This window comes from Triticum urartu, chromosome 6A (assembly GCF_056163025.1).
Source record: "Triticum urartu cultivar PI428250 chromosome 6A, HENAU_Tu73, whole genome shotgun sequence".
NCBI lineage: Eukaryota > Viridiplantae > Streptophyta > Magnoliopsida > Poales > Poaceae > Triticum > Triticum urartu.
Window position 1 is genome coordinate 576,185,943 of NC_141878.1, and position 15,885 is coordinate 576,201,827.

Sequence of the window (15,885 nt, forward strand, 5' to 3'; positions counted from 1 at the left end):
ACTGACATGTAGGCCGTACACATAGATTTACGGTGCACACTAATGGCATTGATTTTTGTGACAGGCCGGCCTAATAGCCAGGACCCAGGCGTCAGAATCAGGGTCAAAACATGCTCTGCGCCCGGTCAATGCATTCTATGAAAATTTAGTTTTGTCAATGATGTACTCCCTCCGTTTTTATTTAATTCGCGCATTAATTTTGATCAAAGTCAAGCTTTGTAAATTTTGATCAGGTTTATAAACAAAAATATTAACATATACAATAACAAATCAATACTATTAGATTCATTATTGAATGTACTTTCATATCATATAGATTTGCTATGGTAAATGTCTATATTTTTTTCTATAAACTTGGTCAAACTTTACGAAGTTTGACTTCAGTCAAACCTAATATGCAGACTAAATAAAAACGGGGGGATTATTTGCTATAAAAGCTGGCCGGCTGGCCCGCCGAGCCGCCCGATACGAGCGAGCCAACTCGCTGCTTCACCCTCCTCGTCTAGTCCGACAGACCCAGTTGCCGCCCCAAGCCGAGGAGTTGCAAGTTGCTCCATCACGGCACGGCGGGGAGCATGGCGGCACGGGCATCAACGCACCCATGCGACCGCACCATCCGCTGTCGACGTGCTTATAGCCACGCCATGCACACAAAGAAAGAAGCCGACTGCGCGGATGTCGACGAGGTGGCGCCCACACATCCGCGCCAGCCGCCATCATCGAGGAAAAGTAGAACACGGGAGGCCGCCGTCGCTTGTATTCCATGGAGGCCACCGCCAGTGACCTGGCCGGTTCTCCTTTATCTAAGACCATCCCGGGCACCCGCCTGAGCTCTACGGAAGCACCCTTCCCCTCTGGCTAAAGCACCCTCTTTGTCGCTCCGATGAGCGGCGCAGCCAGAAATAGGGAATATATGAGGGAAGAATATGCCTCTGGGGCTCTCGACAGTCCGGTTAGCGGGTTGCCGGACATGACGAAGACAAAGGGATCCGCTGCTGCTGACTGTAGACTACTGTAGTGTATCTGTGTCGTGGGAGTGGAGCTCTACACGACCATATGTGTACATAGTTTCGGCTTTTTAGTTAAAAATATGTCCAAAATGTAACCGTTTTTGTCCGTTTTGTGTAAAATTCGTCATGTTTATACCAAATCCGTCTTGTTTGCACGAATTTCATCCGGTTTATTAAAAAAAGTTTGAAATGTATGCAGTTACGGTTGAATGAACTCCTCCCGCATCCATGTCCGCGGACTGGTACCCCCTGTCCACGGACGGATGCGGAAGAAAATTTACGGGCTGCCGTCAGAGATGCCCTTACTCCTTAAGAGAAAGATTACTTACTTACCGTACTCGAATGGGAGAGCAAAATGGAGCGACCCATAGATAACCCACGTTCACGATTTTCTGGATTCATGCGGCGCATGAAAGAACACCGACAGGACATGATATGTGAGTGGTGAGGGACAAAGCCGTCCACGAGATCCGCCGTGCCCCGGGGATACGGTAGCGACCAGCTTCCGATCGATCGTCTCCCTTCCTTCTCCCCCAAGCCACGGGCACTTTGCTGCTCGTACGTACGTACGGACGCGTAAATGAAAGGATATTGGCCCATCTATTTGTGCCCTTTACGCTAGCGAGCGAGAGAGTAGAGAAAAGTGTTGGTTTGTTAATGCATGCCAAGGCATCGGGGGAGGGCACGGGCACATAAGCAGTGGGTGCATGCAGACGAGTTGTTCTAAGGAGCAACGTGCTTAAACAATGGCCCGCTACTATTGTTTGCCGAGGTGGTGACCGGCGTGGAGGGTTTTTTTTTTTAGCATCAGTACAAACACAAGCGCTTATATACACGCGCATATACTCATCCCTATGAACGCGCACACACACACTCTATCCCTATGAGCACCTCCGAGAGACTGAGCCGGCATATCATCTTGAGATTTACGAAGTCACCGTAGGCGCCTCGTCGTCGACGGGAACGTCTCCTCCCACTGAAAGCGCATCGCTGAAAATCCTGAAATAAATTCAGGAATAATGCGAGCACCAGAATTTGAATCCTAATGGGTCGGGGATACCACTGTCCACCTAACCAACTCAATCATAGGTTGATTCGCACCGGCGTGCAGGGTTAATTAGTCATGGCCTAGACGATTATCGTGACGTGGCCGTTGAATGAATGAGCAAACAAACAAAAAATGCTTGACATATGTCCTGAAGAATCCGGGCGTGATCGAGTTGACTACTAGGATGCGGAAAAAGAAAGAAGACATGTTCTCATCTAAAGTAAACAACTTCTTTGTACGAGTATCATATCTTCACAAACAAGCAACAAGTATTTGCCACGAGTACCATATCATCTTTGTAAAAGAAAATGCCAGGAAGAACAAGGCGATCATGGGCGGCAGCGAGGGAGTGGCGTCGAACGACAAGGTCGGCCTAGGCGCCGGGCCACTGGTGCAGGGAGGTTCGTCCCGTGACCGCGGGGACATGTACCGCACTCCAGCGAATGGTGTTGCCCCTATGTTCCCGGTGAGCATGGAGGAGCGAATCCCCCACATGGTCACCCTAGACCTAACCAGAGAGAGGGCCGCCATGAGATCGAGATGGATCGCTATTGGTCTGTTCTTTTCTGTGCAGCTATTCAGCGTTGGTGGGCTCTTCCAGGACTTGAAGAACAAATGGGGGCTGAGAGGACGCCTGAACTACTCTCCGCTCAAGAACAATAGGTTTCTCCTGGAGTTCGAGCGCGAGGGAGACCTCCGGTTCATCCTCAACAACGGGCCCTGGACCCATCGGGGCGATGCGTTCCTGATGGTAGCCGTGGATGGGAGCGCAAGGCCAGGAGACGTGGAGGTCGCCTACATGCCGATCTGGGCTCGCATTTTTGATGCGCCCCCGATCATGTTCTTCGAGAAGGTGGCCCGTGAGCTGGGGAAAAAGCTGGGAGAGGTGATCGAGATTGATGCGGATAGTGAAGGTAGAATCTGGGGTGAATCCATTAGAATTAGAGTTAAGCATGATGTTGATGAGCCCTTACGTAGCAACCTAGAATTCCATGACTATGGGAAGAATGTTGTGTACCGCCTCAATGTAAAATATGAGAGGCTCCCCCGTTTCTGTAGTTTTTGTGGGCTTCTTGGGCATGGTCAACGCGAATGTAAGCTACCGGCGAACCTCCAGGAGATGAGGTTCTCGGCGGCGCTGCGTGCCTCCCCTTTCAAGAGAAGTAGTAGTAGAGGGGGTTTCGTCGTCCCTGAGACAGCCAGTGCCAGACGCTTCTTGCACTTTGACTCTGAGGCCAACGGGGAAGCAAGATCAGCACCACCGAAGCTCGCTGCAGAGAAGTATGGGGTGATACCTGAAGAAATCCTAGCTGATCCACTTGTACAAGAAGCAATCGTTGCAGTGAGTGCCATCAAGCTTGGCCCAGAGAAAGAGGGCAGAACCAAGCCAAACCAGATGCTCAAGACGCCTACACCTGAAGTAACTGCACAGTTGGGACAAGGAGTTGGGAACCAAGCAGTCAGTACACCCACAATGGATGCAGATAAGAGGCACACCGCTGGACATGACGGAAAGGGCAGCACCAACACCCCAGAATTTCCACCTGGGTTTGAACCTATCCCAGGACCAACAAACCCATGATGATTGCTCAAGGCCGGGATCCGTCAGTTTACGAGAAGGTGCCTGTTGACAATAAGGTAGACTGTGTGGTGTTGCCGGCTGCTGGGGTTGGGACTGTGGGTGTAAAGCATCAGGAGGGCGATGCAACACAGGAAGATATGCTGAACACCAAAGTTCAGCTGCCTAGTAAAACTGACAAAACTGAGCCAGTTAAGGACGAGTCAAACGTGGCAAAGAAGCAGCAGGGAAGGAAGAAACATGGGGAGAAAAACAAATCAACTGAATCAGTGTTGGGCAAGAGAGGAGAACGCAAACACGATGGGGTCTCTAGTGCAGAGGATGGGCTCGCTGAATGGGGCACAGACATACATAAGAAGAAGAGGGGCGGTGATGAACTAAAGGATCAGGTGGGAATTGGGCCAGTGAAAGAATTGGAAGCAACCGGGCGAGGGGCTCCCGGGAAACTGACGGACGCGGTTGTCGGCGTCCGCCAGGAGCCATGAAAATCCTCAGCTGGAACTGTCGGAGGCTGGGACAAGCCCGAACAGTTCAAGAGCTAGTGTGCTTGGTGAGCACACATCGTCCATCGATCGTCTTTATTTCTGAAACTAGGCAAAATAAAGAGCGGGTTAGCAGTCTTAGGCAGAGGCTAGGCCTTAAGAACTGCATGTTGCATGATGCTATAGGAAAAGGAGCAGGAATTGCTCTGTACTGGGATGAATCAGTTGAAATAAAAAAGTTGTCAGTTGGCCCGCGCTATATTGATGTGTTGATTCGTAATAACCCAAATGAGCAATGGTGGAGGGGCACCTTTGTGTATGGGGAACCAAAGGCGCATGAGAGAGTCCATATGTGGAACCTCTTGAGGAGAATTAGGTTTAACTCTCATGCACCATGGCTTGCAATTGGGGATTTCAATGAAACACTTTGGCAAAGCGAGCACTTCTCTGTATCTAAGAGGTCAGCGAGGAATATGGCCGCTTTCAGAGAGGTGCTTGACTGGTGCAATCTGCAAGATCTGGGATACCGGGGCCCCGGCTGGACTTATGACAATAAACAGGAAGGCATAAAAAATGTCAAGGCGAGGTTGGACAGGGTAGTAGCCACACCATGTTGGAACAACCGATTTCAGAATGCGTATGTCGAGCATATTTGCTCTACCAGGTCTGATCACCTGTCGGTGTTGCTCTGCTTTGGAAAGAAACTTGAGTATAGAAGGAAGAAGGAGTTTAGGTACGAAGCTCTTTGGAAAAGAGAAGAAACCTTGCAGTCTATGGTATAGGAGAACTGGAAAGGTACAGGTCAAGCTACATGTTTACAAGGTATCCAGGACAAACTTTGTATTATGCAAAAATGCCTAAGAAATTGGAGTAAGGAGAGAGTTGGGTCAATCACAAAACGGTCAAGTAGCCTACGCAAGAGACTTCAGACTCTCATGAACAGACATGTATGTGCTACAAACGACAGGGAAATCAAGAGATTAACTACAGAACTAGATGAGTTACTTCTAAGGGAGGAAATCTGGTGGCGCCAGTGTTCAAGGGCTACGTATTTGCGGGAAGGGGACAGAAACACAGAATGGTTTCACCGCCAAGCTACCTGGAGGAAAAAACAAAACACCATTCTGAAGCTGATGAAAGAGGACGGACAGTGGGTAAAGCAAAAGGATGAGCTACAGAAAATGTCAACATACTTTTTCAAAGAACTATTTGCAGAGGACAATAGTGTTAATCCGCAAGAGCTGCTAAGCATGTTCACTGAACGAGTCAGTCAGGAAATGAACGACGATCTCGAAAGGGAATTCACGGAAAAAGAAATTAGCGATGCGTTGTTCCAGATTGGCCCCTTGAAAGCCCCTGGCCCGGATGGTTTCCATGCAAGATTTTATCAGAGAAACTGGGGCATACTAAAAGAAGAGGTAGTGCAAGCAGTAAAGAAATTTTTTATGGATGGCTCAATGCCGGAGGGGCTGAACGACACAGTCATTGTTCTATTCCCAAAAAGTAAAGACCCAACAAATTTAAAAGATTTCCAGCCCATCAGTTTGTGCAATGTCATCTACAAGGTGATCTCGAAATGTTTGGTAAACCGGCTACGACCCCTCCTAGATGAACTCATATCGGAAACCCAAAGTGCCTTTATCCCAGGCCGGATGATCACGGACAATGCTTTGATTGCATTCGAGTGCTTTCATAAGATCCAACATAGTAAAATCTCACAAAATACGCACTGTGCTTATAAACTGGACCTCGCCAAAGCGTATGACAGAGTTGATTGGAATTTCCTTGAGGGAGTCTTGGAGAAGTATGGGTTTAGCAAAAAATGGATTGCTTGGGTCATGGTGTGTGTGCGATCTGTGAAATTCAACGGGGAAATATTGGAGCATTTTAAGCCATCGAGAGGCCTCCGCCAAGGTGACCCTCTGAGCCCATATTTATTTTTGTTTGTGGCTGAGGGCTTATCACGAATCTTATAGAAAGAGGTGGTTGATGGAAATATATTGCCAATTAAAATAGCTCGAGGGAGCCCAGGTATATCGAATCTACTGTTTGCGGATGATAGCTTACTGTTTTTCAAAGCCTCGATTGATCAAGCGAAGGTGATAAAGCGAGCACTGAACTTCTTCCAGAATGATACTGGCCAGCTATTAAGTACAAACAAGTGCTCTCTGCTTTTCAGTGAGAAGTGCCCGAGCGTCACCCAAGATGGCATCAAAGAAGTATTGGAGGTGGAATCCTCTACTTTTGAAAGCAAATACCTTGGTTTGCCCACACCGGAAGGCAGGATGAAGGATGAGAACTTCCAACCAATAATGGAAAGGTTCATGAAAAGGTGCAACAACGGATCGGGGAGACACATGTCCTTTGCGGCTAAGGAGGTGCACGTAAAATCAGTGGTCCAGGCTCTGCCAACTTTCACTATGGGCGTGTTCAAAATGTTAGTAGGGTTTTGTGAGAAATATGAAAAGCTAATGAGAGAGTTCTGGTGGGGTGAGGAAGAGGGGCAGAGAAAGGTCCATTGGATGGCATGGGATAGAATGACGAAACCGAAGAGAGGAGGGGGAATTGGCTTTAGGGACATGCATCTGTTCAATCAGGCTTTGTTGGCCAGACAAGGGTGGAGATTGATCCAGTGCCCGGATAGTTTATGTGCGAGAGTGCTCAAGTCAAAATATTACCCTAAAGGGGAACTCTTGGACACGGTATTTACAACAGACGCTTCCCAGTCATGGAGAGGTATTGAGTTCGGCCTTGAACTTCTTAAAAAAGGCCTAATATTGCGAGTGGGAAATGGCAAGAGTATCTAGATCCAGAGGGACCAATGGATACCGAGAGATGAGGGCCTCAAAGTGGACAACTTAACAAGCAGATCAAGACTCAGGTGGGTTAACCAGCTCATTGACCCCATAAATAGGAGTTGGAACCAGGCGCTTATAAATAGGATTTTTAGCCCCTTTGATGCAGCGGAGATCCTCAACATCAGAATCCCAAATGTAGAAGTGGAGGACTGTGTCGCGTGGCACTATGAAAAGTCCGGTGCATTCACAGTGAGAAGTGCATACAAGCTAGCTATGCGGGATAAGGGTACCGGGCCTCAAACATCTAGCTCAACTGCAAGTATCGATGATCGAAGCAGTTGGGACCTCATTTGGAAAGCTAGAATCCCAGAAAAGATAAAAATCTTTGCACGGAGGGTGGCCACCAATACTCTGGCAACCAAGATAAACAAATGCAAACGCACGCTAGCTACGGATAATACTTGTGACATTTGTGGAAATGCGGAGGAGAATGAATACCATGCGGTTGTGTCATGCACGAAGAGCATTGGCCTCCAGCAAGCAATGAGATCCCACTGGGGACTACCGAAGGAAAATGTTTTCTGGTACACGGGTGAGGACTGGTTACAGGGCCTGCTGAATGTATGCGACGAGGCCATGCGAAACAAAATCCTCCTCCTGCTTTGGCGTGCATGGCACCTAAGGAAGAATATAGTTCATGGAAATGGGAAAGAAACAATCTCGAGGTCTGTGGCGTTCCTAATCGGATACGAGGAAGAAATTAGATCAGCATACGACACAATAGTAACCGGGAAAACTGCAAGCTGTCAGAGTCTTTTGGGGGACCTGAAACCTGTTGGGGAACGTTGCAGAAAACAAAAATTTTCCTACGGTTTCACCAAGATCCATCTATGAGTTCATCTAGCAACGAGTGATTGGATTGCATCTACATACCTTTGTAGATCATGCGCGGAAGCATTCAAAGAACGGGGATGAGGAAGTCGTACTCGACGTGATCCAAATCACCGGAGATCCAAGCGCCGAACGGACGGCACCTCCGCATTCAACACACGTACGGTCAGCGTAACGTCTCCTTCTTCTTGATCCAGCAAGGGGGAAGGAGAGGTTGAGGGAGATGGCTCCAGCAGCAGCACGACGGCGTGGTGGTGATGGAGCTGCAGTACTCCGGCAGGGCTTCGCCAAGCACTATGGAGGAGGAGGATGTGTTGGAGAGGGAGAGGGAGACACCAAAGGCGTGTTATGAGAGGCCCTCCTTTCCCCACTATATATAGGGAGTCCAAGGGGGGGCGCCGGCCCTAGGAGATCCAATCTCCTAGGGGGGTGCGGCCAAGGGAGGAATCCCTCCTCCCCAAGGCACCTAGGAGGTGCCTTCCCCCTTTGGGACTCTTCCCTTCCTTGAACCCTAGGCGCATGGGCCTCTTGGGGCTGGTGCCCTTGGCCCATATAGGCCAAGGCGCACCCCATACAGCCCATGTGGCCCCCCGGGGCAGGTGGCCCTACCCGGTGGACCCCCGGAACCCTTCCGGTGGTCCCGGTACAATACCGGTGACCCCGAAACTTGTCCCGATGCCCGAAATGGCACTTCCTATATATAATTCTTTACCTTAGGACCATTCCGGAACTCCTCATGACGTCCGGGATATCATCCGGGACTTCGAACAACATTCGGGTTACTGCATATACATATCCCTACAACCCTAGCGTCACCGAACCTTAAGTGTGTAGACCCTACGGGTTCGGGAGACATGTAGACATGACCGAGACGACTCTCCGGCCAATAACCAACAGAGGGATCTGGATACCCATGTTGGCTCCCACATGCTCCTCAATGATCTCATTGGATGAACCACGATGTCGAGGATTCAAGCAACCCCGCATACAATTCCCTTTGTCAATCGGTATGTTACTTGCCCGAGATCCGATCGTCGGTATCCCAATACCTCGTTCAATCTCGTTACCGGCAAGTCACTTTACTCGTACCGTAATGCATGATCCCGTGACCAGACACTTGGTCACTTTGAGCTCATTATGATGATGCATTACTGAGTGGGCCCAGTGATACCTTTCCGTCATACAGAGTGACAAATCCCAGTCTTGATCCGTGTCAACCCAACAGACACTTTCGGAGATACCCGTAGTATACCTTTATAGTCACCCAGTTACGTTGTGGCATTTGGCACACCAAAGCACTCCTACGGTATCCGGGAGTTACACGATCTTATGGTCTAAGGAAAAGATACTTGACATTGGAAAACTCTAGCAAACGAACTATACGATCTTATGCTATGTTTAGGATTGGGTCTTGTCCATCACATCATTCTCCTAATGATGTGATCTCATTATCAATGACATCCAATGTCCATAGTCAGGAAACCATGACTATCTGTTGATCAACGAGCTAGTCAACTAGAGGCTTACTAGGGACATGTTGGTGTCTATTATTCACACATGTATTACGATTTCTGGATGACACAATTATAGCATGAATAAAGACAATTATCATGAACAAGGAAATATAATAATAATGCTTTTATTATTGCCTCTAGGGCATATTTCCAACAGTCTCCCACTTGCACTAGAGTCAATAATCTAGTTACATGTGATGAATCAAACACCCATGGAATTCTGGTGTTGATCATGTTTTGCTCTAGGGAGAGGTTTAGTCAACGGATCTGCTATATTCAGGTCCGTATGTACTTTACAAATATCTATGTCTCCATCTTGAACATTTTCACGAATGGAGTTGAAGCGACGCTTGATGTGCCTCGTCTTCTTGTGAAACCTGGGCTCCTTGGCAAGTGTAATAGCTCCAGTGTTGTCACAGAAGAGTTTGATTGGCCCCGACGCATTGGGTATGACTCCTAGGTCGGTGATGAACTCCTTCACCCAAATTGCTTCATGTGCTGCCTCCGAGGCTGCCATGTACTCCGCTTCACATGTAGATCCCGCCACGACGCTCTACTTGCAACTGCACCAGCTTACTGCCCCACCATTCAAAATATACACGTATCCGGTTTGTGACTTAGAGTCATCCAGATCTGTGTCGAAGCTAGCGTCGACGTAACCTTTTACGACGAGCTCTTCGTCACCTCCATAAACGAGAAACATATTCTTAGTCCTTTTCAGGTACTTCAGGATATTCTTGACCGCTGTCCAGTGTTGCTTGCCGGGATTACTTTGGTACCTACCTACCAAACTTACGGCAAGGTTTACATCAGGTCTGGTACACAGCATGGCATACATAATAGAACCTATGACTGAGGCATAGGGGATGACACTCATCTCTTCTATATCTTCTGCCGTGGTCGGACATTGAGCTGAGCTCAATTTCACACCTTGCAACACAAGCAAGAACCCCTTCTTAGACTGATCCATATTGAACTTCTTCAATATCTTATCAAGGTATGTGCTTTGTGAAAGACCTATGAGGCGTCTTGATCTATCTCTGTAGATCTTGATGCCTAATATATAAGCAGCTTCTCCAAGGTCCTTCATTGAAAAACTTTTATTCAAGTAGGCCTTAATGTTGTCCAAGAGTTCTATATCATTTCCCATCAAAAGTATGTCATCTACATATAATATGAGAAATGCTACAGAGCTCCCACTCACTTTCTTGTAAACGCAGGCTTCTCCATAAGTCTGCGTAAACCCAAACGCTTTGATCATCTCATCAAAGCGAATGTTCCAACTCCGAGATGCTTGCACCGGCCCATAAATCGAGCGTTGGAGCTTGCACACCTTGTCAGCATTCTTAGGATCGACAAAACCTTCCGACTGCATCATATACAATTCTTCCTTAAGGAAACCATTAAGGAATGCTGTCTTGACGTCCATTTGCCATATTTCATAATCATAGAATGCGGCAATTGCTAACATGATTCGGACGGATTTTAGCTTCGCTACCGGTGAGAAATTCTCATCGTAGTCAACCCCTTGAACTTGTCGATAACCCTTAGCGACAAGCCGAGCTTTATAGATGGTCACATTACCATCCGCGTCTGTCTTCTTCTTAAAGATCCATTTATTTTCTATGGCTCGCCGCTCAACGGGCAACTCAGTCAAAGTCCATACTTCGTTTTCATACATGGATCCTATCTCGGATTTCATGGCTTCTAGCCATTTGTCGGAATCCGGGCCCGCCATCGCTTCTTCATAGTTCGAAGGTTCACCGTTGTCTAACAACATGATTTCCAAGACAGGGTTGCCGTACCACTCTGGTGCGGAACGTGTCCTTGTGGACCTTCGAATTTCAGTAGGAGCTTAATCGGAAGTATCTTGATCATCATCATTAACTTCCTCTCTTGTCGGTGCAGGCACCTCAGAAACATTTTCTTGAGTTGCGCCATTTTCTGGTTCAAGAGGTAATACTTCATCAAGGTCTACTTTCCTCCCACTTACTTCTTTCGAGAGAAACTCTTTCTCTAGAAAGGACCCATTCTTGGCAACAAAGATCTTGCCTTCGGATCTGAGGTAGAAGGTATACCCAATAGTTTCTTTAGGGTATCCTATGAAGACGCATTTTTCCGATTTGGGTTCGAGCTTTTCAGGTTGAAGTTTCTTGACATAAGCATCGCATCCCCAAAATTTTAGAAACGACAGCTTAGGTTTCTTCCCAAACCATAATTCATACGGTGTCGTCTCAACGGATTTCGACAGAGCCCTATTTAAAGTGAATGCGGCAGTCTCTAAAGCATAGCCCCAAAAAGATAGCGGTAAATCGGCAAGAGACATCATAGATCGCACCATATCTAATAGAGTGCGATTACGACGTTCGGACACACCATTACGCTGAGGTGTTCCAGGCGGCGTGAGTTGTGAAACTATTCCACATTTTCTTAAGTGTGTGCCAAACTCGTGACTCAAGTATTCTCCTCCACGATCTGATCGCAGGAACTTGATTTTCCTGTCACGTTGATTCTCAACCTCACTCTGAAATTCCTTGAACTTTTCAAAGGTCTCAGACTTGTGTTTCATTAAGTAGACATACCCATATCTACTCAAGTCATCAGTGAGGGTGAGAACATAACGATAGCCACCGCGAGCCTCAACGCTCATTGGACCGCACACATCAGTATGTATGATTTCCAATAAGTTGGTTGCTCGCTCCATTGTTCCTGAGAACGGAGTCTTGGTCATTTTACCCATGAGGCATGGTTCGCACGTGTCAAATGATTCGTAATCAAGAGACTCTAAAAGTCCATCTGCATGGAGCTTCTTCATGCGTTTGACACCTATGTGACCAAGGCGGCAGTGCCACAAGTATGTGGGATTATCATTATCAATCTTACATCTTTTGGTATTCACACTATGAATATGTGTAGCATTACGCTCGAGATTCATTAAGAATAAACCATTCACCATCGGAGCATGACCATAAAACATATCTCTCATATAAATAGAACAACCATTATTCTCGGATTTAAATGAGTAGCCATCTCGTATTAAACGAGATCCTGATACAATGTTCATGCTCAAACTTGGCACTAAATAACAATTATTGAGGTTCAAAACTAATCCCGTAGGTAAATGTAGAGGTAGCGTGCCAACGACGATCACATCGACCTTGAAACCATTCCCGACGCGCATCGTCACCTCGTCCTTCTCCAGTCTCCGCTTATTCCGCAGCTCCTGCTTTGAGTTACAAATGTGAGCAACTGCACCGGTATCAAATACCCAGGAGCTACTACGAGTACTGGTAAGGTACACATCAATTACATGTATATCACATATATCTTTCATTTTGCCGGCCTTCTTGTCCGCTAAGTATTTGGGGCAGTTCCGCTTCCAGTGACCACTTTCCTTGCAATAAAAGCACTCAGTCTCGGGCTTGGGTCCATTCTTTGGCTTCTTCCCGGCAGCTTGCTTGCCGAGCGCGGCAACTCCCTTGCCGTCCTTCTTGAAGGCTTTCTTACCCTTGCCCTTCTTGAACTTAGTGGTTTTATTCACCATCAACACTTGATGTTCCTTTTTGACTTCTACCTCTGCTGATTTCAGCATTGCAAATACTTCAGGAATGGTCTTTTCCATCCCCTGCATATTGAAGTTCATCACAAAGCTCTTGAGCTCGGTGGAAGCTACTGAAGGATTCTGTCAATGACCGCGTCATCCGGGAGATTAACTCCCAGCCGAGTCAAGCGGTTATGCAACCCAGACATAGTGAGTATGTGCTCACTGACATAACTGTTTTCCTCCATCTTACAGCTGAATAACTTGTCGGAGACTTCATATCTCTCGACCCGGGCATGAGCTTGGAAAACCATTTTCAGCTCTTCGAACATCTCATATGCTCCGTGTCTCTCAAAACGCTTTTGGAGCCCGGGCTCTAAGCTGTAAAGCATGCCGCACTGAACGAGGGAGTAGTCATCGGTACGTGCTTGCCAAGCGTTCATAACGTCTTGTTCTGCAGGGAGAACAGGTGTGTCACCCAGCGGTGCTTGTAGGACATAATCTTTCTTGGCAGCTATGAGGATGATCCTCAGGTTCCGGACCCAGTCCGTGTAGTTGCTGCCATGGTCTTTCAGCTTGGTTTGCTCTAGGAACGCGTTGAAGTTGAGGACTACGTTGACCATTTGATCTACAAGACATATTGTAAATATTTTAGACTAAGTTCATGATAATTAAGTTCATCTAATCAAATTATTCAATGAACTCCCACTTAGATAGACATCCCTCCTGTAATCTAAGTATAACATGAGCCGAGTTAACTAGGCCGTGTCCGATCATCACGTGAGACGGACTAGTCAACGTCGGTGAACATCTTCATGTTGATCGTATCTTCTATACGACTCATGCTCGACCTTTCGGTCTTCTGTGTTCCGAGGCCATGTCTGTACATGCTAGGCTCGTCAAGTCAACCTAAGTGTTTGCATGTGTAAATCTGTCTTACACCCGTTGTATGTGAAGTTGGAATCTATCACACCCGATCATCACGTGGTGCTTCGAAACAACGAACTGTCGCAACGGTGCACAGTTAGGGGGAACACTTTCTTGAAATTATTATGAGGGATCATCTTATTTACTACCGTCGTTCTAAGCAAACAAGATGCAAAAACATGATAAACATCACATGCAATCAAATAATAATAGTGACATGATATGGCCAATATCACATAGCTCCTTTGATCTCCATCTTGGAGCTCCATGATCATCTTGTCACCGGCATGACACCATGATCTCCATCATCATGATCTCCATCATCGTGTCTCCATGAAGTTGCTCGCCAACTATTACTTCTACTACTATGGCTAACGCGTTTAGCAATAAAGTAAAGTAATTTACATGGCGTTTCTCAATGACACGCAGGTCATACAAAAAATAAAGACAACTCCTATGGCTCCTGCCGGTTGTCATACTCATCGACATGCAAGTCGTGATTCCTATTACAATAGCATGAACATCTCATACATCACATATATATCATTCATCATTCATCACAACTTTGGCCATATCACATCACAGAACACTTGCTGCAAAAATAAGTTAGACGTCCTCTATTTGTTGTTGCAAGTTTTACGTGGCTGAAATAGGGTTCTAGCAAGAACGTTTTCTTACCTACGTGAAAGCCACAACGTGATTTGTCAACTTCTATTTACCCTTCATAAGGACCCTTTTCATCGAATCCGCTCCAAATAAAGTGGGAGAGATAGACACCCGCCAGCCACCTTATGCAACTTGTGCATGTTAGTCGGTGGAACCGGTCTCACGTAAGCGTACGTGTAAGGTTGGTCCGGGCCGCTTCATCCCACAATACCGTTGAAGCAAGATAAGACTAGTAGCGGCAAGAAAGTTGACAACATCAACGCCCACAACAAATTGTGTTCTACTCGTGCAAGAGAACTACGCATAGACCTAGCTCATGATGCCACTGTTGGGGAACGTTGCAGAAAACAAAAATTTTCCTACGGTTTCACCAAGATCCATCTATGAGTTCATCTAGCAACGAGTGATTGGATTGCATCTACATACCTTTGTAGATCACGCGCGGAAGCGTTCAAACAACGGGGATGAGGAAGTCGTACTCGACGTGATCCAAATCACTGGAGATCCTAGCGCCGAACGGACGGCACCTCCGCGTTCAACACACGTACGGTCAGCGTAACGTCTCCTTCTTCTTGATCCAGCAAGGGGGAAGGAGAGGTTGAGGGAGATGGCTCCAGCAGCAGCACGACGGCGTGGTGGTGATGGAGCTGCAGTACTCCGGCAGGGCTTCGCTAAGCACTATGGAGGAGGAGGATGTGTTGGAGAGGGAGAGGGAGACACCAAAGGCGTGTTATGAGAGGCCCTCCTTTCCCCACTATATATAGGGAGTCCAAGGGGGGGCGCCGGCCCTAGGAGATCCAATTACGTTGTGACGTTTGGTATACCCAGAGCACTCCTACGGTATCCGGGAGTTACACGATCTCATGGTCTAAGGAAAAGATACTTGACATTGGAAAACTCTAGCAAACGAACTATACGATCTTGTGCTATGTTTAGGATTGGGTCTTGTCCATCACATCATTCTCCTAATGATGTGATCTCGTTATCAATGACATCCAATGTCCATAGTCAGGAAACCATGACTATCTGTTGATCAACGAGCTAGTCAACTAGAGGCTTACTAGGGACATGTTGGTGTCTATTATTCACACATGTATTACGATTTCCGGATAACACAATTATAGCATGAATAAAGAGAATTATCATGAATAAGGAAATATAATAATAATGCTTTTATTATTGCCTCTAGGGCATATTTCCAACAAAACCGCCTCAGTCTGAACCTACCACACTGCACTGGACTCCCCCTTCAGCGGGAATGGTGAAGTTAAACACAGATGCTGCATTCGTGGTTGCAGCTGGAGTGAGTGCGTGTGGAGCTATTGCAAGAAACTCTCAGGGACGGGTTCTCTTCTCGATGGGACAGACGTTGAATCAGTGTACATCAGTAGAGGAGGCAGAAGGAAAGTCTATGCCGATTGGCCTGGGT

General features: G+C 47.0%; 1 protein-coding gene across 1 annotated transcript; it reads left to right on the forward strand.

Moving 5' to 3' along the window:
- The first annotated feature begins 2,389 nt into the window (after positions 1–2,389).
- On the forward strand, positions 2,390–3,640 carry LOC147966548 (uncharacterized). The gene has a single exon (XM_087530869.1). It carries the CDS (start codon positions 2,390–2,392, stop codon positions 3,638–3,640), a length of 1,251 nt encoding a protein of 416 aa, XP_087386995.1.
- Positions 3,641–15,885: the final 12,245 nt, after the last annotated feature.

Excerpts from the sequence above, each read along its gene's own strand:
- LOC147966548 (XM_087530869.1), top strand. The coding sequence starts at position 2,390 with ATGGGCGGCAGCGAGGGAGTGGCGTCGAACGACAAGGTCGGCCTAGGC.